The sequence below is a fragment of the Bombus pyrosoma genome, linkage group LG8, assembly GCF_014825855.1.
Source record: "Bombus pyrosoma isolate SC7728 linkage group LG8, ASM1482585v1, whole genome shotgun sequence".
NCBI lineage: Eukaryota > Metazoa > Arthropoda > Insecta > Hymenoptera > Apidae > Bombus > Bombus pyrosoma.
In genome coordinates, this window is record NC_057777.1 from 2,272,498 (window position 1) to 2,296,292 (window position 23,795).

Below are 23,795 nucleotides of genomic sequence, written 5' to 3' on the forward strand. Positions count from 1 at the left end.
TTGCATCTGCCACGTCACTGACCAGGCCGCTCTTTTTCTTGCATTCATTCCCTGCGTTTCTCGACACGGCTCGCTTCTTAAACTGCTCGGCGACCTTCCTCTGCCTCTGCCTTTGCCTGCGCCTGTCGCTTCTTAATCTACCTGGCCATCTACATCCGCGTTATCTTGCATCGCGCCTCGATGGCTACTAATTCGAGGATTTAGTGAAAGTAAGACCTTAAACGTTCCATGGTTGCCCGATCCAGGCATTTCCTTTTCTTCGGGCTCAGGTTTTCCAAGTCCTGGATCGATGGGAAACAAAACCGTGTACGATAACGACGCTTCAACAGTAAATTTTTCTTTTTTATTTATTTATTACTAATCCCCGCTTTGCGGCTTAAGATGACTTTCGATTTACGTTCTATTTGTACGCGATATGTGCTTAAACCATATTTAAACCGTAGTTATACCAACAACCTTATCTAGTTTTAGTTATTCGTACTATCGTTCTTCTATTGTGTATTACTCTACCGAAACCTAGTTTTTCCCTTCTATTTTCTTCGGATTCTCTATTCCTTTACCTTCTTTCTTCGCGATTGTCGCGATTGATTTTGTAGCTCTAATTTATTCGCAGAATTGCGGGCTTCAGGTTCTCCCCTCCGTCTCCACGTAACTCACGCGTCTCTTCCTCCGTTTCTTCCCAGCGTTCATTATCTTTCACAGTGTTTCCACGTTGTCGATAAGTTTCCGTCCTTGTTCTTCATCTTTCCTTTCGAATTTCGGATTTTTGGATTTTGAATGGTTTAATATCGACTGGATATCGGTTCTCCGTTATTGCCGAAGACAATTACCGATATCCCGACGTTTAGCATCGAACGTTGTTTTCGACGCGTCAAGATGTTCTTGGAAAACCGAAAATTATTATTATTACTCCGAATCGTTCGGTCGCTTCTCTTCCGATGACGAGTTTTAATAGCATCGGCACGTCCCACGGAAGGTCTCCGGTAAAAGTAACTGGTCCGTTCCGATTTCTGTCCACCGAAATTCGATTAAGACCCTACAAACACGTCCCCGCCGCATACCCTTCGTTCCAGATAATAAATTCGATTTCGCCGTCTCGCAAAAGCGCAACCAGCCTCGACGTAAAATCGTCACGTCGACCGTGTTCGACGCCCGCGACGAATCGCCACACCCTCTAAAAGGCCGAGACATTTTTACAAGATATCGCGACGAACGACCGAAATGCTCGCCGATATCGCGCTCCAGCGTCAACATTTCTCACATTTCTCCAACGAGGATTGATATCCTAATTAGACACATCGTACGAAGGGATGAACGTGTATCCGAAATCATTGGTCGGTAAATATAGTAAGCGTGAAATTGTGTGCAGATTTTCCGATTAATATACGATACGTCGATCGTAGGTTGGTCGACGTATAGTTGCCGATTGATGATCGAATCGGCCGTGTCCCTTTTGATTATTATTCTTGGATCTACATCGCTAATGCAATAATCGGCGTGTATACAGGCCATATGTGCCTAATGCCGCCCCTGTACTTACACACGTGCAGCCAATAGATTCACAGACGCGTCTATGTACGTGTGTATGCGTTTGCGCGCGTATGTGGGAACACCGTCTTACGCAGTCGAATTTAGGGAAGCCGAAGATTGATTTTAGCGTCGGTACACGTTGAAAGAGCGCGATCAATTTTTTTAAATTCTCATTTCTTTGTTTTAAAATACCTATCACGGTAAATACCGAATTAAACGCTGATTCGATAGATGGCAACTACGATTTTATCGACTTATCGAAACTTATTAAAAGGATTTAAAAGCATTCCGGTGATAGATTATATGTTACAAACAAATGGAAGAAAGTGACGAAAGAGGGAAAAAGAAAAAGGGAGAACACGCGTGATTACGAGAGCGGCCCCGCGTAAATCCGTGTCAGGCCCGAGGGATGGCAGCTAGGATTTTGATTAAATCAGCATTAGAGCAGTTGCACCGTGCTGCACCCTCGGCATCGCGTCGCCTCGCGACAATCACACCAAATGTCGAATCGAAGGTTGCACCCTACGATGTTCGTGGACGGGACGAAATCGGGGGGCGGAGTAGCAGTCGGACAGAGAGGTTTAATCATGATTCTGTAGAAACGCGCGGGGTGGTTGCGAGCTAAAACAGGTGCTTCACAATGCACCCTCGGTCTCTATTTCCATCTGGAACATGTTGCACTTTACGCTCGATTGTAGCGCGAGCGAGCCGTTCGAGGATGGAGCTTCGACGAGTTACGGGCCATCTCGGTCTCGCGGCCCTTGCGACTGTCCTTTTCTACGATCTACGCGCGCTACAGTTACTTTTTTAGATCAATCGATTAACCGTTTCAGACAACGAACGAGTTTGGACAACGCGTTTCATATCTTTCCGTTGAATTTAGTTCCCCGTTCAACCGGTTAGCTGTTTTCGACGAGTATACTCGTCACGAAGAGATGGCGATATTTTGCGTTACGACGAGTATACTCGTCGCGCGTGGAAAGTAGCTAGAACTTGCCGTTTGAATTGCAATTTTAGCGAAAATCAAAATATATTCGTAAATTTTAAGACGTTTCGAGTATTTGGAGGCGAAGGGGAAATAAAACGAACAAATAAAAAAATATGAATTTAGGCACGCAGTTCCCAAAGAGGCAGCAATAGCTAACTGGTTGAAACACATTCTGAAAATCTAACGCTCTCCGATATGAAATGTAACAATTTGGTAAATTTATACGCGTTACCTTTTTGCCGGCAAAATGATATTCCCGAATCCATTAACGCAACATTTACTTTTTTACCATAACTTTGCAATAATATACGCGCGGTAAAATGTTGGAACAAAAGCAACCTTCTACTACGTTCATTTGATATTATTCGTCATTTTTTATCGAGAATAAAAACGCTTTTTACTCGACGTAAAATGTTGTTTCGCCCAATCGGCGAAATTCATCTAAAATGTTGTATCTCGATTTTTCCATGCAATACAGGAATAACGCGTCTTTTAACGAAATTCGTAAACAAGGGGCTGTATTTCACGAGGAAATTTTAATTAAAAATAGTATCGTAATTTCACGACCGGAACGGAAGAAAATCGTTAAAAGCGGCTCCTGGAACGCGCAGTTCGTAGAACATTGCGATTACTCATTCCGATTTACTCCAACTGCGAATAATCCGGCTTGGCGATATTCTGCGCGATTCGAGACGATATTCGCGATCATATTCCGCTGTATCGGTACGCGAACACGTTTCGATTTAAACAGCATCGCAAACATTCATTTCCAAGGGACAGCCAATTCGGTAATGGAGTCGTAAAACAATTAACTTAGCAGCGAAACTTTGAAATTCGCCAAGGTCTTAACGAACAGTGGCCAGTTTACGTCATCGTATTTTATACACGGATTACGATTTACTCGACCAACGTTATTTGATCGAACTTCTATTAAAGACGTATTAAAACCACGGGAACGTGGCATACGATACAATGTTTGTCCGAGAGATTACAATTTACGATACGAAGCTTTACGAATCAAGTTTGCGCGTTAGTAAGATAGATTTTCCGCGAGTCGAACGAAACTCGTACAGGCGACGGTGCAGTAACTGCAACGAAGAGAGACAACGACGAGCCCGAAGAGATAACCCTTGGCCCCGAAGAAATCAGCGGCAAGCGAGTAATTTTCCAGGTGTCGAAGTATCTGGTGCAAGTAGACCAGCAACCCTCCGCTGTATTCTATATGGTAGCGACACGGGGCTTTCCCTTCTTGGCGATGCCCTCCCTGGTCGCGTAGCAGGAGCTGGTCGAGTTGTCGCCTTAATGCGAGGCCGATCTCGGTGTGCGTCGATGCGTATATACGCACATAGTCGGCCGGAAGACGCGTGCGCTCGGAAACGCACCGTTCCACCCCTGACTCTCGCTAAAAGCATATCTGTGTCGTCTTGCGAGTACATAGGAGAGGTTACAAGCCTTGCCGGGGAGGAGTTGCGCGGGTATATAAAACATTTACTAGTTTAGCAACAAAAGGGTATCGAAAGCGAACGCGTTAAAGAAGATGTATGAGTGCAGCGCGGGTGGACTTAAACAGAGAAAAGGGAAAGCCGAAGGTTGCTCGACCGACTCCGTGAATACGAGTATTCGGAGAACGTAGAAGATCGTGCGGTATTTCGTAGGCTCGTTGTTGCTAGTCGACGGAGATCTCGCGCGGTGTAGGTGGTTCGGCATGGGTCGTATGTTTTTTCAACTATTAGGAGATCGATCCAAACGTATCGTTGATCGAAATGGCAACGAAATCGAAATTTCGTGGTTGGAATCCGACGTCGTGTGGAGCTTGGAACCGCCACGCGACTGGCTATCGTCGCGGCGCAGATCGGCAAATCGATCGACGAAGAGGAATTGCGCACGAGCGGAAGTCAAACAAATCTGGCGAGAGATCGTGGCGAATCGAATCTTCTCTACGCTGCGTCGTGCTCGGCGGCTGTCATAAATATTGACCGCGGTTCTCGTATCCTCCGAGGCGTACGCTCGTGAACCGGCATCTCCACCCTTGGATTTCGGTCATAAATATTGATCAGGAACAGCGTATGTACTCCTTACGCGTATATCCCGCTCGGTCAATGATATCCCACGGGGACGCGAGCGATGTGTGTTTGCCGTCGATGATTGCGGTTAATTACAACACTGGCCGTCTGTTTGTATGTCAACTCCGTGCTGAACGCGTGCAATCTAACGATCCCCCGTGGGAGGGGCAGGTTCTGCGAGATTGCGAGGAGCTGCTTCTTCGCGCTCAGCTGCTTAGGGACGCACACTAAGTTACCACCACCGACGCTTTGTACCGAGTCATTGTCCGGAATCGACAGTCTTTCTTTTTCCGTCCGGTGATCGCTGATCGAAGACCCGGTTGAACGGAAGTAACTGGCTTTCGTTGAAAATTCCGTTTGCCGAAACAGAACGCGTTCGTCTAGGGACAACTATCCGACCTGATTAATTACGAGAACGTTTTCGCCCCGCGCCAGACTCGTCGGTTCCCGAGACAACGTAATTTTCGTTCGACGTGGCATAACGCGTAAACGAATGGAACCAGCACCCTCTGCGGAACGAATTGTCGAATGTTGCTACCTGGAATCGCGTCGCGTCTCGCGGCATCGAGGAACAACGACCGAGGAGAAAAAAAAAAAGGGAGGAACGATTGGATGACCAACGATGGACCGTCAAAAATCGCAGATGCGCCAATCCATTCATAGCTACGTGTTATTTTATTTCATAGGCTCGCGCCCCTCTAGCCGTCCATGACGTCTATTCGCCGATCTGGCGAGTTACGCGTAAAGTACGACGAAACAGACAGAGAGGAATCGAACGAGAGAAAGGGCTTCACGCCCATTATCGCGCCAGAGGAAGAGAGAGAGAAGCGCAGAAAGCGCAATGTGGACACAGTCAAGGTCCAGTGACCAGCTGATTGATTGTCTCCATGGGGGTTGCTATTTAGGGAGTATCATCACGAGTGGGATGGCAGACGCTCGACTGGAGACATCACCATGAGAGGATGAATTCGACGTGGGATTTCCCCGTCGGGGACACCAGTCAACCGATTTCTAGTAGCTCAAACCCGTTCTTACCGCATCGTTTACCATCGTCATTTTGGATCGCGTGCGTTAATCCGTAGTGTCTGTCGTATAAATCTTACTCGAAAATTGATTTAAATTTGCCAAATTCTCCTTTGTACGAAAATCATACGCGATAGGACAGGGACGTTGGAAGGGGCGAAGGCCGTCTTAGGAGAAGCTGGGAAACAGATCCCTGGTTATCGATTAAGCGATTGCTCGAGTAGAGGAAGTGGACCTCTTCGGTGTTTAAATCAGGTCACCGGATATGTACCCGAAGAAGTCTATAATGGAGATGGAGCTACGAGGGACGAGAGGGCGAACGATAGTTTCAGACTGCGAGGGCTGCAAGGTCGAAGGGTGGAGGGGCGAACGCCCCGTTAGAAATTAACGCAAGGGTGACACGGGCTGGCTTTCCCATTGTCCTTTGGCCTACCCCCTTCGAATAGGACGTCTGGTGAAAAAATTCAGATGTGAAATTTTCATTTCCGCTCCGGATCACCGACTCGGAAGAAATACTTCCTGCATAGGGGCTGGCTTCTCCTCCGAATCGCAAGACTTCGCGCTCCAGACGTTCCTTTGTTGCCTGGCTGCCTGTTCGGCGCACCTGATTTCTTCGAGACGGCGATTCGTACGAGTCGATGGCCTTCTTTCCGAAGAAACGCCAACGAACTCGCTCTTCGACCTGTCGATCGCGTATACGGGATATTTTGGACAATTAGAAACGTCGATAAAGTCTGCCCGTCGATTAACGTATCGCGGTATCCATGAAAATCTGCGAACCCCGATCCTGTTAAGAACAGGCGAACGATAACGAGATTGCGATGCCTGTCGTAAAAGATGGGCTACGCAATTTCGCGTCAAGTCGCGTATCCGTGGACGAAATCGCTTCGATTCGTAATAAAGGAAACCGTCGAGCCGGAAGAATAGCTCTCGGCGAGCAACGATTCGTGGCACATCGTGGATCATCGGGTAGAACCAGAAACGTAGGAGCGAAAAAATTCAGATGCGAAATTCTGTTCGCCGTCGCACTGACTGATGATCCACCGACTCGGAAGAAATACTTCCTGCGCAGGATGAAGACGAGAAGAAGGGTGGACGCCCTCTTGTCTTCCTTTTTCTTTTTTCTTTTTTTTTTTTAGCTTCCACCACGGTGTTCATAATGGAAACATCGCATGCGCGAATCGTTCATCGATGATTAAAAGAAAGTTCGTCGATCTTCCTCGTCGCGGTTCGCGCTATTTGTAGGAAGAATTGAACGAAAACGTAGAAACGAAGGGTGGATATCGTTTCGTGCGAAATACGTACGCGATATGGATGAAACGCGTAGAATCGAGAAATCATACCAGAAGTATACTTCTACCAAGAGCACGACGGATAGACAAGGAAGAAGAAATTGTACGCCGTTCGAACGCTACTAGAATTTCCCACATCTCCCTCGGAGTACGTATCCCGGGAACGTCACGACGAGAAACTGACAATTTTCAATGGGAAAAAGGGAGAGCGTGGGAGCAGGAAGAAAAGGGTGGCCCGTCGATTCCACTTTTTCTCCCTCGAAATCGGATCGGTTCTGCTAACCGCGGAGGATACCCTCTCCTCGACGAGCCGGATACAGGATCTACCGTGTAGGATGCAGAAAGTCTAGGAGAAGGACGTGGTCGAAGAGGAAACCCAATCGTTGTTTACCCAGTGCGTCGTTCCCTGCGTAAGCAAAGCATTCATCCATCCATCCATCGGGCCGGGCAAACACATCAGTGGCGTTACAACAGTGGCGTAAAATGTTCGCTCAGTTCCCAAACCGTTTCTCCTTGTATTCTCGTCCATGGCCGAACGAGAACGACTTTTATTTTCGTTAAAACCGTCGTCGACTTTGACGCGGTGCTGTGTTTCGCCAGGATTCACGGTCACGACGACCATAGAATCGCAATGGGTGCTGCTTTTTATTCCAATCGCAGGACGACCGCTTCGGTCTCGCGCTGTCTTCTCGTGTTTCTCTTGTTCCTCCGTAACGAGGTTCGCGTATCTCAAAATATTTCTCGTCGTCCGTTCATCGTCCAGGCTCCTCCGGCAATCTCTTATCCCGGCACAGACTCGTGAAATCACTGGCTCCTGCCGCGAAATCGCAGAAAGAGAGAAGAATCGTTCTTATCTGCCTCTCGACCCCCTTTCCGACCCGGTCTGTCCCATTGAGCAGCGTGTTTCATAGGCTTTGAATGGGAAAAGGAGACAAAAACGGAGGAATGGAGGAGAGAAAAGAAAAAAGAAAAGGGAAAAAATAGAGCCAGGCAGGAAAGATAGAAGGAGAGGAGAGACTCGATAGAGGGACAGAGGCAGATCCCGCTGACAGGGGCGCGACTCCTGATTGCTGTCGCATTGTGCATCGCCTTGTCCCGCAACGAGAACGACGCATTGTCGCGTGTACGAGCGTTGAATACGTTTGGCAAGACTCCCGATGACGTGGGAGGAACCGAAACAGAGGGAGACGCGGGCGAGCCGCGGGAGAAGAACCTCGTGCGGAGCAGGGGCCAAAAATTAAACCTCTGAGACAATAGGTCAAGCGTCCATAGAAACGGAAACACCAAACACGCCCTTTGCTTTATTTCCTTCGCGGGACACAAACGGAGAGCGGCGGATCAATCGATCTCGCCTCCTGCTCTTGCACGAGACGCGTCGCCAACTTTCATCACGCGTCCTCGAACGTCGTTGTCGTTCAACGCCGAAGCTCGACGAATCGCTATTTCCAGAAAGTGATTTTCCATTTTATCTTTGTTTCCTCTTTCAATCGCGCGCCGTGCAACGCCGTACGCGTTCTACGCGCCTTATGTCGGGGCTCTATTTGTCCAAACATTTTCAGCAGATCCGCGAAACATGGAAAATCGTTTACAAATATATTTAATCGCCGTTACGAGACACGAGGTGTCTTTATTTATCATTTCCAACTTCTCGCTCGAACATTCTCGGCGGACGCTTCGTCGCGTCGAAGATTTTAACGACGTCACCGAGAATAAAATTTCATCGTGCGTCTATCGCGTTTCGTTTTAGACGCGTCAATCCTGAAACCGCTTCGAGTCGAGTCACTCGAGAGCGTGCGATCGAAGGATAAAGCGGTCGTTCTTGATAACCGAGGGCAACGAAGCGAAACCTCTTTAAGGAAAGTACCGTCTTCGGCAATCGAATTACCGGCAGGGTCAGTCGGCCCCGCCAAGCCGCGGTAAACTTGTAAAACAATAAAAGCTTCCGGTGACCCAGCGAACCGGTACATTGAGTTAGCCAACTCCAACTTTTCACCGGAAACCACCGCAAACTCGAACCGTGTAGCAGTCAGGATGTCCAAGCCCCGGCTTTTTCCAGCTCTTGTCGACCAAACGGGGAAACTACGGGTCGCGAGACCGATCGTGACGAGTCTTAAAGCGTTAAAATCTAACAAGCGTTTGATACATAAAAGTACGAGTATACGTTGGTCGTGTGTAAATAACGTAAGCGACGGCGAAAGTGAGCGAAACACGCTGGAAAGAGGTGAGCGCGAGCAAAGTGCCGGGCACTTTATTAATATCTTTGCGATGAATCGTTTAGATTATTGAAAACGGCAAATAAATTCCGCCGTCGTGCTAAACTTCTTCTAACTTTTCCTCTCGTCTCCTTATTTTCCCCGAAACTTTGAACGTTTAGCAGATTATGCCACGCGACGCGCTCGAGTTGAAGCTAACGTTTCCTCGCGAACTACATCCGCGTGCTTAACTACCATCATAACGGTATTCGTTAAAATGATCGATCTGCCGTTAATCCATCGTGCGGAGAGTCAGTCAGCCGCGAAACCGTTCTCCGCGCGTGAATACGTTCGATTCTCGGCTATTTTTACCACACTCTGTTTAATCTTCGTTCATCCTGAAACACCTAGCGTGTCCCCCCTGGGCCGGTGATTCGGTGGGTCGCTCTTTCCGAGCAGAATATCGAGGAGCCCTGGAGCGCGGACGCGTTTTTCCCCCTGTGCATCGGCAGATCGAAATAAAACGGCAGGCATAATGAAAATAACGGCGCGCCGTGTCGCTGGACAGCGAAAGAAATAAAGCCGGGGTTGAGAGACGACGAGGTTGAGGGATACGCGAGGGCCACGCGAGGGTCAGAGGGACAGGGAGGGGAAGGGAAGCGGAGGAGAGAGGCGGCGGACGGGGGTGGGCGTTCTCACGATTATACGAGCAACCCTTTGCTGCGTGAACACGCCGCGCTGGTCGTCGCGAGGCGAGGGCATGCGTGCAGGCCTGCTATATCCATTACGCTTATTACAACCCCGACCGCCGCCACTATCCTTTAACCATCCGCTCCCTCGTACCACCGCCCACCCTTTTACGTGGATGAACATCGATCGACACCCGACCTGGAACAGTCCGTCCACCAGGTAACCAAATTGCCCCCATTCTCGGGAATTCTCTCTCTTCGGAAACGAGCTGCCGGTCGCTTCTTCTTCGTACTCGATTTTTCTTCCCACCCGCGTCATTACGCGCCCCGTCACGCCAACGTTTCCCGCGCCCCTGTCGCGTACAGTTGGCATAGCGCGAGCCGATTACGCGCAATGCCACTGTCTCCTCGATCGATCCTCCTTCGACCGATAATCGCTCGTTCGACGGTTGCCTTTCCAGAGACGTTTCCTTCTTCTATCGTTTCGTCTGTCGCTACAGCAGCAGCAGAATCGTAGTCCTTTTACGCAAGTTGATACGGGTCGATCCATCCAGGCTGGCTCCCAAGCAGAGAGAACACGAAAAAGCAGACAGTTCGGTGCCAAATAGACGATTGGTCGCCGTTAACAGCCGCGTTAACGAGAGCGGAATAGGTCGGTGGGTTTACGATCTCTAAGCTTAATGAAACGAAGTAACCAACGATGGAGCGAGTAACAATAATCTTGCGCTTTTGTCGCCGAAGCAGATTAACGCGTGTACGCTAATTGGTATAATTTTAATAGTTGGTGGATCAAGCAAACATCATCGACGACCCCTGGTACTCTCGTTGCTTCTTGCTTGCGAGGAGCGAAGCTTCTTCCTCGACGGCGACGAAAGCAGCGTCGCTGCACGTGGCTGCGTACAGTTGTGCGCGAAACGCGGTTCCACAATTTACAGGGTAAAAGCGACCGAGCGTGATATATCGTACGGTGCCGCTAAGTGGAAGCTGACGCTCTCTTTTTCCCCTGGTCCCTCTTTTTCCCAGAGACAGCGGAGCGTACAAGAGACACAGAGGAGACAGAGACGACGAGGAAAGCGCGAGAACGCGGCGCGACGAGAGGAGGAAAAAGAGGCTGCGGGGAAGTTGTTCGGACGAGCAGCTGTATTAAGTGCGCCTATAGATTACGCTCGGGGAAAAAGTGGAGACCCCGGCACGCTAAAACGCTCCGGAAAAAAGATTACCCTATGCACTCCATACGTCATTCGTGCGCGGCCCGTTTCGGTGCACACGCCTAAGACACAGCAGTGTGTTCGCGTTGTTTGGCTGCGATGACGTCGCGCCGTTCCTACTTGGCGAGTCGGTCAACCGATCAACAAATATATCAAGTAAAAATAAGCAATATTACGATAATTTCGGTACACCGATAAAGTCTTGCTCTATCCATTCATCCGCGGCTCCATTTCATTTCCTCTTAACGTCCAAATGAGGCCATTTCCGTGGACTTTCTTAACCGAGTTGCGGCCAAGTAACGGCCTCGCATCACGTTTCGACAGGTGGATAAAAAGCTAATGACACAGCATGTTTTTATTAAACATTCGTTTAAACGGCGAATTTAAAGTCAGTTAGCGTTCCGCGAGATTACCAAAAATTGTGGCAAAATGGGATTGTACTTGATCGATAACGTTAAACTCGTAGGCAGAGTAATCGTAATCTGAATTGGACGTTATAGAAGAAACGTAACATTCGCGGTGAAATTGGTGGAAACGTTCGTTAAAAAGAGCGAGATGATCGTTTAGGTAAAAAGGCAGGAACGATTTGAAAGATCATTTTAAAGGATACACTCGCGAGGAAATACGTATCTCTTTAAAAGTTACGGGACAAAATGTTCGTTTAGAGGATTTAGTGGCTGCTAAGGATGGGAGAAAGCACGAGGTTATTTAAGAACAAACGATAAAGCTTCTTCGTCGAAATTTATTAGTTTCAGTTTCGTTCCTACGTCTAGCGAACCTTACAAAGCGTACACGTTCGACCTCTGTTTCTTCGATCGATCAGCGAGTTAATCGCAACACGTCGTGGCGAACGAGGTGAACAGGCATGGAATCGCGAACGATCGATCGTGAAATTTTCGTAGAGGCGCGCAGCGTCGGCCAAGTACGCGCTTCGTATTACGCGCAATCTGTTCCTGCTGCCCTCTCTTTTCCAGTTTGTATCAGTTTGTATAGTTTTACATAGATTGCTTACAAGAAAGAGTATTATTACGTGGGACGATCGAGCTAAATTACTTCGAAAATATAAACGGTACGCGAGTACTCTGATTAGAATAATCTTCCCTTAAACGTTAGTTTTCAGCGATGATAAAATAACGTTCGTTTTACTTTTCTTCTTCTTTCTCGACGATTTTTCTCTTTGTTCGATTCGTTTGTTAGAGCGACGATCGATATCAACGCTCGTCGTATCGATCAACAGGAATGAACGCGATATTTAAAACTGAAAACGACGAATGTTCCACCAGTTTTGATCGTTTAATCGTCTCATAGATAGACAAAGTAAGGAATACTTGACGCGTTTGTTATATCGTAGAAATATCGCTATCGATTTAAAAAGACAAAGAGAAATGATAAAAAAGCAAGAAATATTTTACAATGTAAGTTGATTTTGTACACCGTATCGTCGCATAAGTGTAACTTAATCGGCGATAATTTTGCAGCGTACATTAAACGTTTCTTCATTTTATCGTCGATCGTATACAAAATAAATTCTATAAGAGGATTTTTTCAGTCGCAAATAACGCGTCCATTGCTTTCTCGAACAAACGGCGACCAAAAAGTGGTCCTATTTCTAGCTATTCAAGCTTGTAAAATTTATTGCAGGATTATTTATTATACATAGGTCGAATTTCGTATAAAACTTTGTCGTTCTATAAAATTCAACCTCTCACGTCCAACATCGCGGAAAGTTCAATCATCTCTTTCTGTAACAACTTACAATAATCTGGCTTTAGACGAAACTTGTTTAAACGAGTTACAACGTCTTCGGATCTACCCGTATGACGGAAATTAAATCAATTTTATCGAAAGTTGAAATGAAACTTTTGATTCCCGTCGATTGAAGGATCAACGCGATAAATCGTAATAGAGTCGACGAAAACATGAAAAGAAGAATAAATAGGGGCAACTGTGTGTGTCTGTGTGTTTCCACGTTTTCTTTTGTAAATAAGATTTTTCAGTTTAGCCGTTGAGCTACAAAACTTTTACGGAAAAGTTACATTACAGCTTTAACCTACGCGATCCTTGCCTTCTTTAATACACAGTTAAATATTCGCTAAATATATGTATACAGTATATATAATATATATATATATATATATATATAATACTTGAATATTAATTGCATTGGCAGGACATTGCACAAGTGCGTTCGCTGCACCCACGAAAACCTGTACCTTTTTATAAGTACTTACTTTCGTCCTTCTTCTTTCCATAATAAATAATCTTACATTGCACTATGATAAATTCATATCGTTGTGAAATAAATATCTATTCGAAGAGCACGTTGCATTTGTAATATCGATAAATATTTTATATCAACCCATTCAGCGTCACAATACGACTGCAATAATATTATTAATAAATAACAGACTGTTGGGGCTTTCGAGTTTCGTTCCCGTATTTCTGAGAAACAGGATCTTGTACCGTATTTGGAAGATCTTCTGCTCGTTGCAACTAAACAAATTACAACGTTCATTGATAACTTTTAAAATAAGAGACTCGAGTCACGGATACTCTACATGTTTCGATATGAATTTTTGGTTGTATGCGTAGTGGAATGGAATGTACATGTTGTCTTACGAAGTATCAAAGGGTTTCGTGTCTTATTCCTTCAAATTTCAATTTTCTCGAAATAATTGTCGTTAGAAATACAGAATATACTAGAGAACACGCGAGGTATAAACAAAGAGGAAAACGTGTAACGGTTGAGGCAAAAAGAAAAAAAAAAAAAACAACGGAAGAAGACGGCAAGTAAAACGTGTAGATAAAGATAAACAACGATAAATAAAAAGAGGAAATTGTGTAGCGCTGAATGCGTTGCTGGTATACTTAAATTAAAATATGCCTTCGATTTCTTATAAATAAACATTTATCATATATAATCAATCTTGATTAAATACGTACACGAGTTTATGCGAGACTCGCGAAAAGTATGGTTGCCACTAAATAACGAAGCGAGAGCACATGTTATCCTAAAAATTCTCTGCTAAGGAAACTTTACGAATTTTTTAAACGGCTGGTCCTCAATTAGCAAAATTGCTATAACGTGATCCGTTTATCGTTTCTCGTTACTCGTTTATTTGTTGTGGCCGAGTTGCAAGAAAACTATTGTGGTAAAAAGTCGTAACGAAACTGAGAACCACCACCACCGTATCCTTGCGTCATATAAGTCCTGTGACAATCTTCATCTGAACGAAACGAAGCGTGAAAAAGGATGTGCGCCTTAAAGCACAGAAATTTCTGCATTTTTACAATGTAAAGTGTGTCAAAAATGCCGATATATGATAATACTAATGTCTAAGAATGTATCTTCAGTTTCTCAAACGTCTTTTTCTTGCCTTTCGAGCCTCATCCTGCTCTCTCTCTCTCTCTCTCTCTCTCTCTCTCTCTTGTTTTTCTTCACTTTTTGACGTTAGCTCGATCGACTACTACTGTGCGTGGCACATTTTACGGAGTAAAAAGAGCAGAAATTTGCATCGTCTCGGTACGGTTCACGTGGTTTCACATACGCACGGAGATACGTTACTCTAATTCTAACGAGTCGTAGCTCGATCATTGCACGACAGCTAAAAACGTTTAAAAGGCCCGTTCAAAAGACACGTTCATTTGCACGAATTATTGGCACGCGTGAAAACGAGAGAAACAAGTATACGCCACGTACTAAACGTACAAATATAATTGCGATCGTAAGGTTATAAAGCTTGCGAATCGCTGACCGGACTAGATTCAAAAACACGCAAGTCCGTTTTAGATTCGTTGCCACCTGATCCTGTTTTTTTTTCTTTCTTTAGCAGTTTCCAACGGCAATTACGCTGTTTGACTAAAAATGCATGAACGACTGTAATTGGGAACACGGGAATGAAAGCACGCTTTTAATCGTTTTAATGCCCCGTGAAATGTTTCGCTCGAATATCCGTTCGGAAATCGTTCCAACGATGACGCAACGAAAACGAAAAGGTTGACGAGTTTTCTTTCGAATATTTCGCGGCAAGTGGAGAAAATTCACGAAAACATGGCAACGAGTATTTCGCTAGCTTGCACTTCGTTAACGTTGCGAGCGAAACGGACTTGCCGAGTTTTGTATCTTCGACGCAATAGCGAACGATTACACGGTGAAACAGCGAAATCAGAAATAACTTCCTTAACGGATAATTCTAGCTCACGATTGTACAATTAATATGAATTATATTTACCAAGTAAAGTGGTAATACGAACGACGATGCCTGAAGCATGAAAATTGTTTGCTTACGTGCGTCCATCACGAAATTGAAAGGGAACCGAAGAGTTTTTGTACAGAAACAAATTAACTTTTCTCGTTATCACGTTCGTCTAAGCAAAATATTTCCTAATAAAATTTGTATTTCTAACAAATATCCAAAAATAAGATATTAACGAAATTTGTTCATCATTTGGTATTTTGGACACGATTCGCCTCGAGAAACAACCGAAATAAATATCTTAGAACTAACAACCGAGAAATTGCGGGAAGAAAGAAAATAATATTTATAAATAAACGTTTATCATTTTTGTCGTGTGACGTAATATGAAGTCACACGGATATAAAGAAAAATATGATTAATAACGTAAACAGAAAAGCTGTGTAAAATATGATTCTATCACGCTGTAAATAATGTCCGTAGGGAGAAAGCCTAAGACTAGAAGGTGTCATTGTCGAACGACTAGAAGAACTGAAATGATCGCAAGAAAGGAAGCAAAGGCTCGATCACGAAAAAAATCGGCTACTTCATTTGCCGATCTAGAGCCCAGCAAATTACGCGGAGAGAAATTATAATTCGTACGCAGGTAGAAAAGCACATATTTTCGAACGTTTTCCTCGCTATTTACATTTCATTTATCTCTATATAAAATAGGAAGACCGCCAAAGCTGTATATTGAAAGCGCTGCTAAAATAATCGGCAAGCTTTGATAAATAAATGTCACGGGAAATGAATTTCAATTGTGATAAAACTGCAATAATTAAGGAAACAAGGATTCTTCCTTTCATTTTCGAACTTCGTAGCTTGTGCCGCGTATCGCGTTGCGAACGTTAGAATTTCATCGGAATACGCATACGAAGAGAAGAAGCTATCACAGACGCGAGCATAAAGTAAAGAAACATATAGAAGTGATTTCAACGCGTGCAATGCATCAACCACCTTCGATAACAAGCATATACGCTTATCGTACAAAATTTTGCATTTGTGTAAACGTTTCGAGGATCCTACACTACACTGCGTTGAAGATAAGCGTTTATGACGTCGAGGAGAACTCACGAATCGACGATCGTTAGCAGCATTATTGATTTTCGCAATAGCGATTGAAAGTTGAATGCCCGAATGACGTTTAAAGAAATAAAAAAAAAAAAAAAAAAAAAAAGAAAGAAGATGCATTCTAATGCATTTCTTCGCAATTATTGGTTTCTGCAAAAAAACCCTTCGATTGGTCGGCTGTTAAAAGTGATAGGATCGTGGTAAAAATTTAGCCTCCTAGTCTTCACCAATTCGATTCGAATTTTGACAATTACCCTCCGTGTATGCAATAGCACGTGCATTCGGTATAAATACGTTGCAATGTCGAGTACCAGCCTCGAGACAGCTTTCCAACGATGGACGTACCTAACAACAATTTTCTCAAAACTGTTCCCCGAACCTTCTTCGAACGGAATAGAAACGATGATCCTGCGGTTAACTACGTCCACGAAGTTCATCGCGTGTAACGAAGATACTTGAAGAAACTTAAACGAACTAATCGAATCGTAATTGGGACGATTATGGATCAACCGAGTCCTTCAGCAAACGGACCAACGGATTTAGCTTACCATCGTCCGAATTTCTGTACTCCTCCAGCAGCTGTGAAATAAAACATTCATTTGGTTTCTTTGTAATTTTCTCTTTCGCTTATCCGATCTTCTAACGTTAGCGATTGAAAATATCGTTCTCGTCTTAAGAATTTGTTGAACGAAAAATATTAAAGGTAACAAGTCGAGTTAAGATTTCATAAAAATTTTGACAATTTCGATAATTTTAAAAGAGAGATACCGATGAAAATCTGTTTGAAGAAAAGGAGATTTACCTGATAAGATAATTCGCAAGACAGGACTGCTGTAGCCTCCGGATTTTGATGCGTGGCTGCCAAGAGTGTCGGGAAAATATATGACGTCAATCCTGGAGCACCGTAGAACGGAAATGGAAGAGTACACAGTTGCTGAAGAACGCTTGGTCCTGCTCCAACCGATTGAAGTACCAACTGCAACAGATTTTAAACGTTACGATCGAATTCACAAACGGTTAACTACGAGAATAGCTAAATCGATTCTTTCAAACAGACGGGTCCGCCGTACGATTGGTTTTCCATTGCAAAACACCCACATGAAGCTACTAGCTAACAGGTACGTTCACGGTCGTTACACAGAACGAAAATGATCAGTTACGGCGGGCCGAATGCGCCGCGAGATCATTAATTTCCTTAAACATCGTGGGAAACAACACACCTATATAATCCAGGTGTCGGTACGCGGCAAGTTCTTGTTCAAGGAACAAGAGAACGTCATGACGTACATCTGCGGTTCAACGAGTGTCTTCGAACAGGTTTGTGCACCTGTGAAAAGGTCTCCTGCAGGAAGTACCCACATTACGAATTTTTATTTCCTCACCTACGTCCCTCGTTACACGCGTACCCTCTGGTAATGCTCCAACGATTCGCCAAGTGTGCATTTCGATCAGGCGAATGCGCCGATAATCCGTTTCCAAGATCTCATCGTTTTACGACGTTTCAAAGGTGAACCGACGAACGATGGTCAAGGCGATTCGATCGAAAATGTTCGTCGATGATCTTGCCAATTTTTATTACGTGTATTTTTTTTTATCACGTATATATTATCGCTTTCGTTGAAACTTGTCAAAAATAAGTTGTCAACGAGTGTATCGCTTAGTAATTTTGTATTACGTGAAGCGAACGATACATTGCACCGATAAATTATGCGCCGCTCTATGGTAAACCTTTTTCCTCCGCGTACCATTTTGTGCGTTATTTTAAAAGATCATTTTTACGCGGCATAAAACCGCCAACTAGATTTACGACGATCGTGAATCCTACGTATTTTTATCGTATTTAAAAGGCCGCGAGCAAACTGCTTGGATAACAAGTACAGAACGCTTGACTGGAAAATTCGCCCTGATACAAAGAAGGTGTTCGGTCGTTTATACGGTTCGTTAGAAGCCTTCGTACGAGTCACAAGCCTTCCAATTCCTCTGCTCTTGACGGCGGCGCATTTTTACCTGATATCTCGAGGGGGCGACTAAAAATAGAGGCAAAGGAGTCCTCTAAGCAGAACAATTAGGCTGACGATAGGCGAAGGTTGTCGCGTCGAAATGCTCGAGAAGCGCTTTGTACCTATGGGGTCTAATCTTAGCTAGTCGTTCCTTCTCGATATCCTTCAGCATAGATCGAATACTTCGGTGATTTCCGAGAGGCCGATATCTCAAAAACGAGGTTCGATAGTCGCGCAGAAAGGAAGGACGTGGCGACGCGATGTTCTCCAAGGCGCCACATATTTCCACGTGTAGTCTGTTCCGTGACTAGAAATATCTCGATGAATACGAGGGAAAAACGTCTAACCGGCAATCTCTTCTAGAGATACCTGCTTTCCCTGTTATAGAATTCTCGTTAACCGAGCTACCCTTTGCTTTTGTCAGAGTCGAGTATAATTTCGTATCCTAGAGACAACCATCGGATATTTGAAGCAATATCTTTGACGAGATATTGTTATTTAAAGTAACTTGAAATAGCATAGTTATTAAGGAAATATTCGTGGTAACAGTCAAAAGTAGCCTACCTTAAATTCGTAACCGTTCGAATAATTATAGACTCACAAAGCTGTACCGAACTAGTCTTGAAAGTTAGGTACGCGTGTTTGTCGTTTGCTCACGAACTTGGCAATAAAGTTACTGAAACAGGCAGAAATAAATTGTACCAGGCTACAAGAATATTCGGGAGGAATTCAGAGAAGACGATTAGCTGATATGCAGCGACAAAGTGACAGCGTGTTTTCACGAACACAGAGAACGGTAGAAGTTACGAGACATCGAACATGCTCAATGAAGTTTGTTTTCCGAAATCTATATTCTGAATATTGAAATTCGAATTCTAAGGAACTGGAACCTGTGAAATCTAGGACGTTGTGATATCTTCTTTTTCTCCATTCATACAGGGTGTTCCGTGTTAATGCAGTCTGCAGTGTTTACAGAAGCACACGGAAAGATGAAAACAAACACGAATCTACACGTTGTTTCTAAAAGGAAAATCCGATCAAGTATTCGACGAGGAGATGATTTTAAATTCGGGGATAGACCGATCGAGCATCAAAAGAAGAAGAGTAGTCTTAACTTAGAAGTCCATTCAAGAAGCATCTCGTTCGAAGTAGTTAGAGAGCGTCTGTAATGTAAACATCTCAACGGGTATTCGTAAAATCTCCGAGCAACTCTTTATTTTACCAAACGGTCCACAAATATCACGCGTACGCAACTCTGTCGAGTAACAAATTAAATCTATATATTTCACGAAACATCGTTCCTCAGGTATCCGCGCCATTCGACGCACGAAGGAGGAGAATATATCGTTTACATGGAACAAGCGGAAACGTCTCGCCACTCTGCCAGTAAATGCCAGTACCGCGATTTATCGATGAAAATATCGATCGGTGACACGCCGAGTATTTATCCACGCGATCCACGGCGAGTGTAGCGAGCGCCGAAACGAAAACCAACCGGACCACGAGCCATCATCCATCAACTCGCGGAATGGGCGATCGAGTCACCCGGTACATTCGCGTGAAATGCGGCCCGCAACACGCGACGAAGAAGGAAGAAGCTGTTAGACACAACACACTCAGCGGACCTCCCATCAATATACGGCCGAATGCAGTTAAGATATATTTACTCGGTTCCATTCCATACGTCAGCCCCGTGCAGCCGCGCAGCGCCGAGCCGCGCCGGGCCGCGCCGAGCCGGCGAGGAGGGTGCATCAATCCAGCGCGTGCTGGATGCATCGGGATGTGTAGCGTTGAGTGCACCGACGACGTCGCGCATTCGTCTTTCGCCGCCTTTTTTAAGAAGGTCGGCTGCTTGTCTGCGCTTGCCTGCCGAAAGTGCATCCGATATGGGACGGGGAAACTAGCGGAAAAACGCTTTTAACCTTTAACTGCCGGCCGATTCGGTTGGTAAATTGCGAGGGGACCATCCGGGGCAACGACGGTCTCGTTACACGATTTATGCGTGTTACCAGCTTCGCTCTCTCCCCCGGCACGGGGATGCGACGGAATCGTTGCGGTTCCGCAGATGATCTTGGAAACTTTCTCAGAATCGAGCACGAGATTGGTAGACGTTCAACGTGTTTACGAGCTTGGAGAATTTATTTCGCCTAATGTTACACGCCAAGAAACACGTATGTCGTGGAAATTGCGCGAAATGACCTTTAATTCGGAGAACACTTTCGGAGCGCAGGCTTACCTGATTTTCCGGGTTGTTAACTGCAAAATATCCCAGAACCTGGAACAGTTCTGACAGGATGTAAGTACCACTAGTGTTCTGCGCAGATCCAATTTCCGACTTGTGCGATATTGGATCTCGTGATAATCGGGTTATCACATGACTAGCTATCAGTCGCCATTGCAGGTTGGTACCTTCTGCTCCTAGGAGGTTCTGAAACCAGAAGATTTGCGTTCTGAAAGAAATTGCCTGCAGTGTAATTGGGAGAATTCGTTCAAAATTTTCACGGAACTTGGTTCCAAAATGATCGCGCGATTAAGCGATTAATAGACGTCGGACGTATCGGGAAATATTCTTAAACCATCGCGTCTACGCAACGAGACGGATCTCTTTGAAACGCAACAAGAGACAGACTCTGGCGGAGATTAAAGAACGGCCAGACTCGGTTGTCAGAAAGTCAAAGAGAATAGATAATAAACGTTGGTTTTTCGACAAACGCCGGCTGCGTGGACCGCAAGGATAATCGAGGCGGTGCCCCATGAGACTCAGCAGGCTCTCCAATGGGACACTGGATAGCCCTTATGGTTTTTGTGGACGGGGGCGCGAGCTTTCGATTCAATTCGTGGTTCGACCATTGCAGACTACACGGGAGGCCTTTCTATCTTGACAGGCGAACCCCTACGACACGCGATATATACATATAATATCTGTATTGCACTTTCTGCGCTACTCGATCTAATAAAGAGGATACGGTGATAGAGAGAACAACGATCCAAGTTCACTTTCCCGATAAAATTTCGTTAATCTCCGCAGCCACGGAAAATGTCACTTTCTCGAGACTCAGATTAATGCTAATCGAAACGTAGATTAACGCCGTTCGATCGATAGGATGAAACTACATTTTCAAAGTTTGCATTTAGTATAAGATAAAGAGTGCCACGACAAAGGTTACAGTTGATACGTGAGACAAAGCGAAGGAGTTAATTGCGGATCCTTTGTCTTCTCCCCTACGTCAAACGGTGGTTAATTAATTAGACGTCGTGTCCTATTGGTCAGGGAAACGGATAAAGTTAAACCTTCCTCGCTTGCTAACGCTCGCACGATACTTTTCATCGTTCCCTTTTAAAGCAAATAGACGGGCTTTTCGTATGTATCGGATGAACCACTTTCGATCGATGTTTCTTTCGAGTCTGCGTTATTAAAGCGAATTTTACCTGCACAAATTTTATGCTATTGAAAATACTCGAAGGGACAAAATATACAGTAACGGGTTAAAAGATAGGTTGAGGTACGTACCTGTAATTTCTGAATGTTCAGCCCTGCGATCGATTTAAGTAGCCTAAGGCTGCGAACGATCAGAATCCTCATAGGCTGGGATACCGTAATCTGATTAGGGGTCGGAGAGGATCCTTTCTGATTTTGCGGTGTGAGTGCAACTGCAGCGTAAAGTGCGCCGATCGCTCCCGCAGCCTCGGCCGAGGCCAACGTCGAGAGAAGGTGCGACTCGACGTTGGTCTGCTCGACGTTGTTGTTGCCCTCGTGAATATTTCCCACATCTTGATCCGTTGATTTCTTTAAATGGCAACAGATGCGATAAAGTAGATCGTACGACGACGACAAAACCGGCGATTCGTGGTCCTGATCCACGAAGAAGTCGGTTTCGATCAGAGCTCGACTGTGACGAAACACACGGTCTATCAATCCACCTGCTACCAAGTACCTGAAACACGTTTAACATTGTTGCTAACTCCGTTATTTGTAGTAGCTTCAGCCACGTGTAATCTATCCTGACAAGCATAAATCACGACTCGTCTTATCGTAATAAATTTATGTTTAAAAACGCAACGATATATGGGCGGATAGCATACATATCGGACAAGAGGTTATTCTACGTTGAGAAATAACTGGAAGAAAGTACAAAGCGTCGGCGAATGAGACTTTAAACTCTCGACTAACGATTCTAAAAGAAAGCTGCGAGTGCAGCTGTCAACTCGTGTTGGTCGCTGGTCAATGTGCTCGATTCTTTGGCGACGTTCATTCGCACCGAGGTTACGCTATCGTTACGTCGATCGTTCGTTAATTCCGGTTGTCTCGATTCAACAAAGACTTGTCGCAGTGTACACCGATCGGTATACAACAGAACAGGCGACACCGTGTCTCTCGTTCACGGCGGCAAAGTGTGCATATGGGTTCCGATAGATTTGGCGTCATAAACCGTCGCGGGGGGATGTAACAGGCAAAAAGAGGCGCGTTCGGGAGAGAGACGGAAGAAAAAAAACAATGTATTGCTTACAGGACAGCATGTGCGATGGCGTAACACGAGAGGATTATAACATCAGTGGGTAATTCTGCGCGCACAAGCCGGCAGAAGAGGGAACAAGCGTCGGCGCATGCGATGCTCATTCTATCGGGTTGTTGTATGTGTTTTTCTTTTCTCGTACGGCACCCATCCGCCCTTTCTTTCACTCGTGACCCCCCAGCGACCGGGTTGTCGAGGGTGCGCGGCTGTCAGTGCGTATTATCGCCGCCCCCCTTTCCACCGAAACACCGACATGCTTGGGCTACGCTCGCCTGCCGCCGATCAGCATTCGAATATGAAGTAGTCCGGTGGAGGGCCAACTGTCTCCTCTAATCATAACTAGCTGCAAGCTAATCCGACGCCACTGAACTCGACACGCACACTTCCGCGGCCTCCCGTTCTCTATGCCACGGGGACTTTTCGAGAGAAAGAGCAACCCTTGCTCCAGACTCGATAATGAAACGGTCCCGCCGTCATAGTTGCTCGATTGATATGTCACGATTCGGCTTGTTCCGGGGGTTAGGCTACCTATCAATTACACGCGATTGAAGATACGTCCGTTTAAAGCGACGCTTAAGCGAGAAAGCTAAGAATGGAATGTGCGTGGACCTGTAAGCTACGAGGCTACGAAGGAGGGCGCTTTGAGAAAACGCGTCAGGATGACGACGACACCTCGAATTTGGACTTGTGGCGCGTTATACAGACGTGTAACGTCTACGTGTTCTTTGCGATATTTACATTCGATATTCCTACAAATCTTGCCAGTACGCGTCGATAAATTTAGGTATGAAACGTATGGAAATTCTGTCCTTGTATCTCGTTAACCGGCAAGGTGTACATCGGCAAATACCGGGAATAAATTTCACTTGTTTTCGAAATATAACGATATTAATAAAGCGGATGGAAACGTACCGGGTAGTAGGACGCTGGGACCAACACTGATTCGCATTGTTGTTGCATAATTCATCGATACGTATAAAAGCAAAG

General features: G+C 45.2%; 1 protein-coding gene across 3 annotated transcripts in view; it reads right to left on the reverse strand.

Moving 5' to 3' along the window:
- LOC122570198 (S phase cyclin A-associated protein in the endoplasmic reticulum) overlaps positions 1–23,795 on the reverse strand; it is a 56,460-nt gene that overhangs the window by 12,170 nt on the left and 20,495 nt on the right. For 2 of the 3 annotated variants that reach the window (XM_043732216.1, XM_043732218.1), the window contains exons 12-15: positions 21,806–22,229; positions 20,531–20,722; positions 17,097–17,270; positions 16,843–16,873 (exon numbers count right to left, since the gene is read on the reverse strand). In XM_043732216.1, coding sequence (XP_043588151.1) covers positions 16,843–16,873; positions 17,097–17,270; positions 20,531–20,722; positions 21,806–22,229 — 821 coding nt within the window. Of the gene's footprint in view, positions 1–11,707; positions 16,874–17,096; positions 17,271–20,530; positions 20,723–21,805; positions 22,230–23,795 lie in introns of those variants that run through there. The other variant, XM_043732217.1, reaches the window with a different exon arrangement.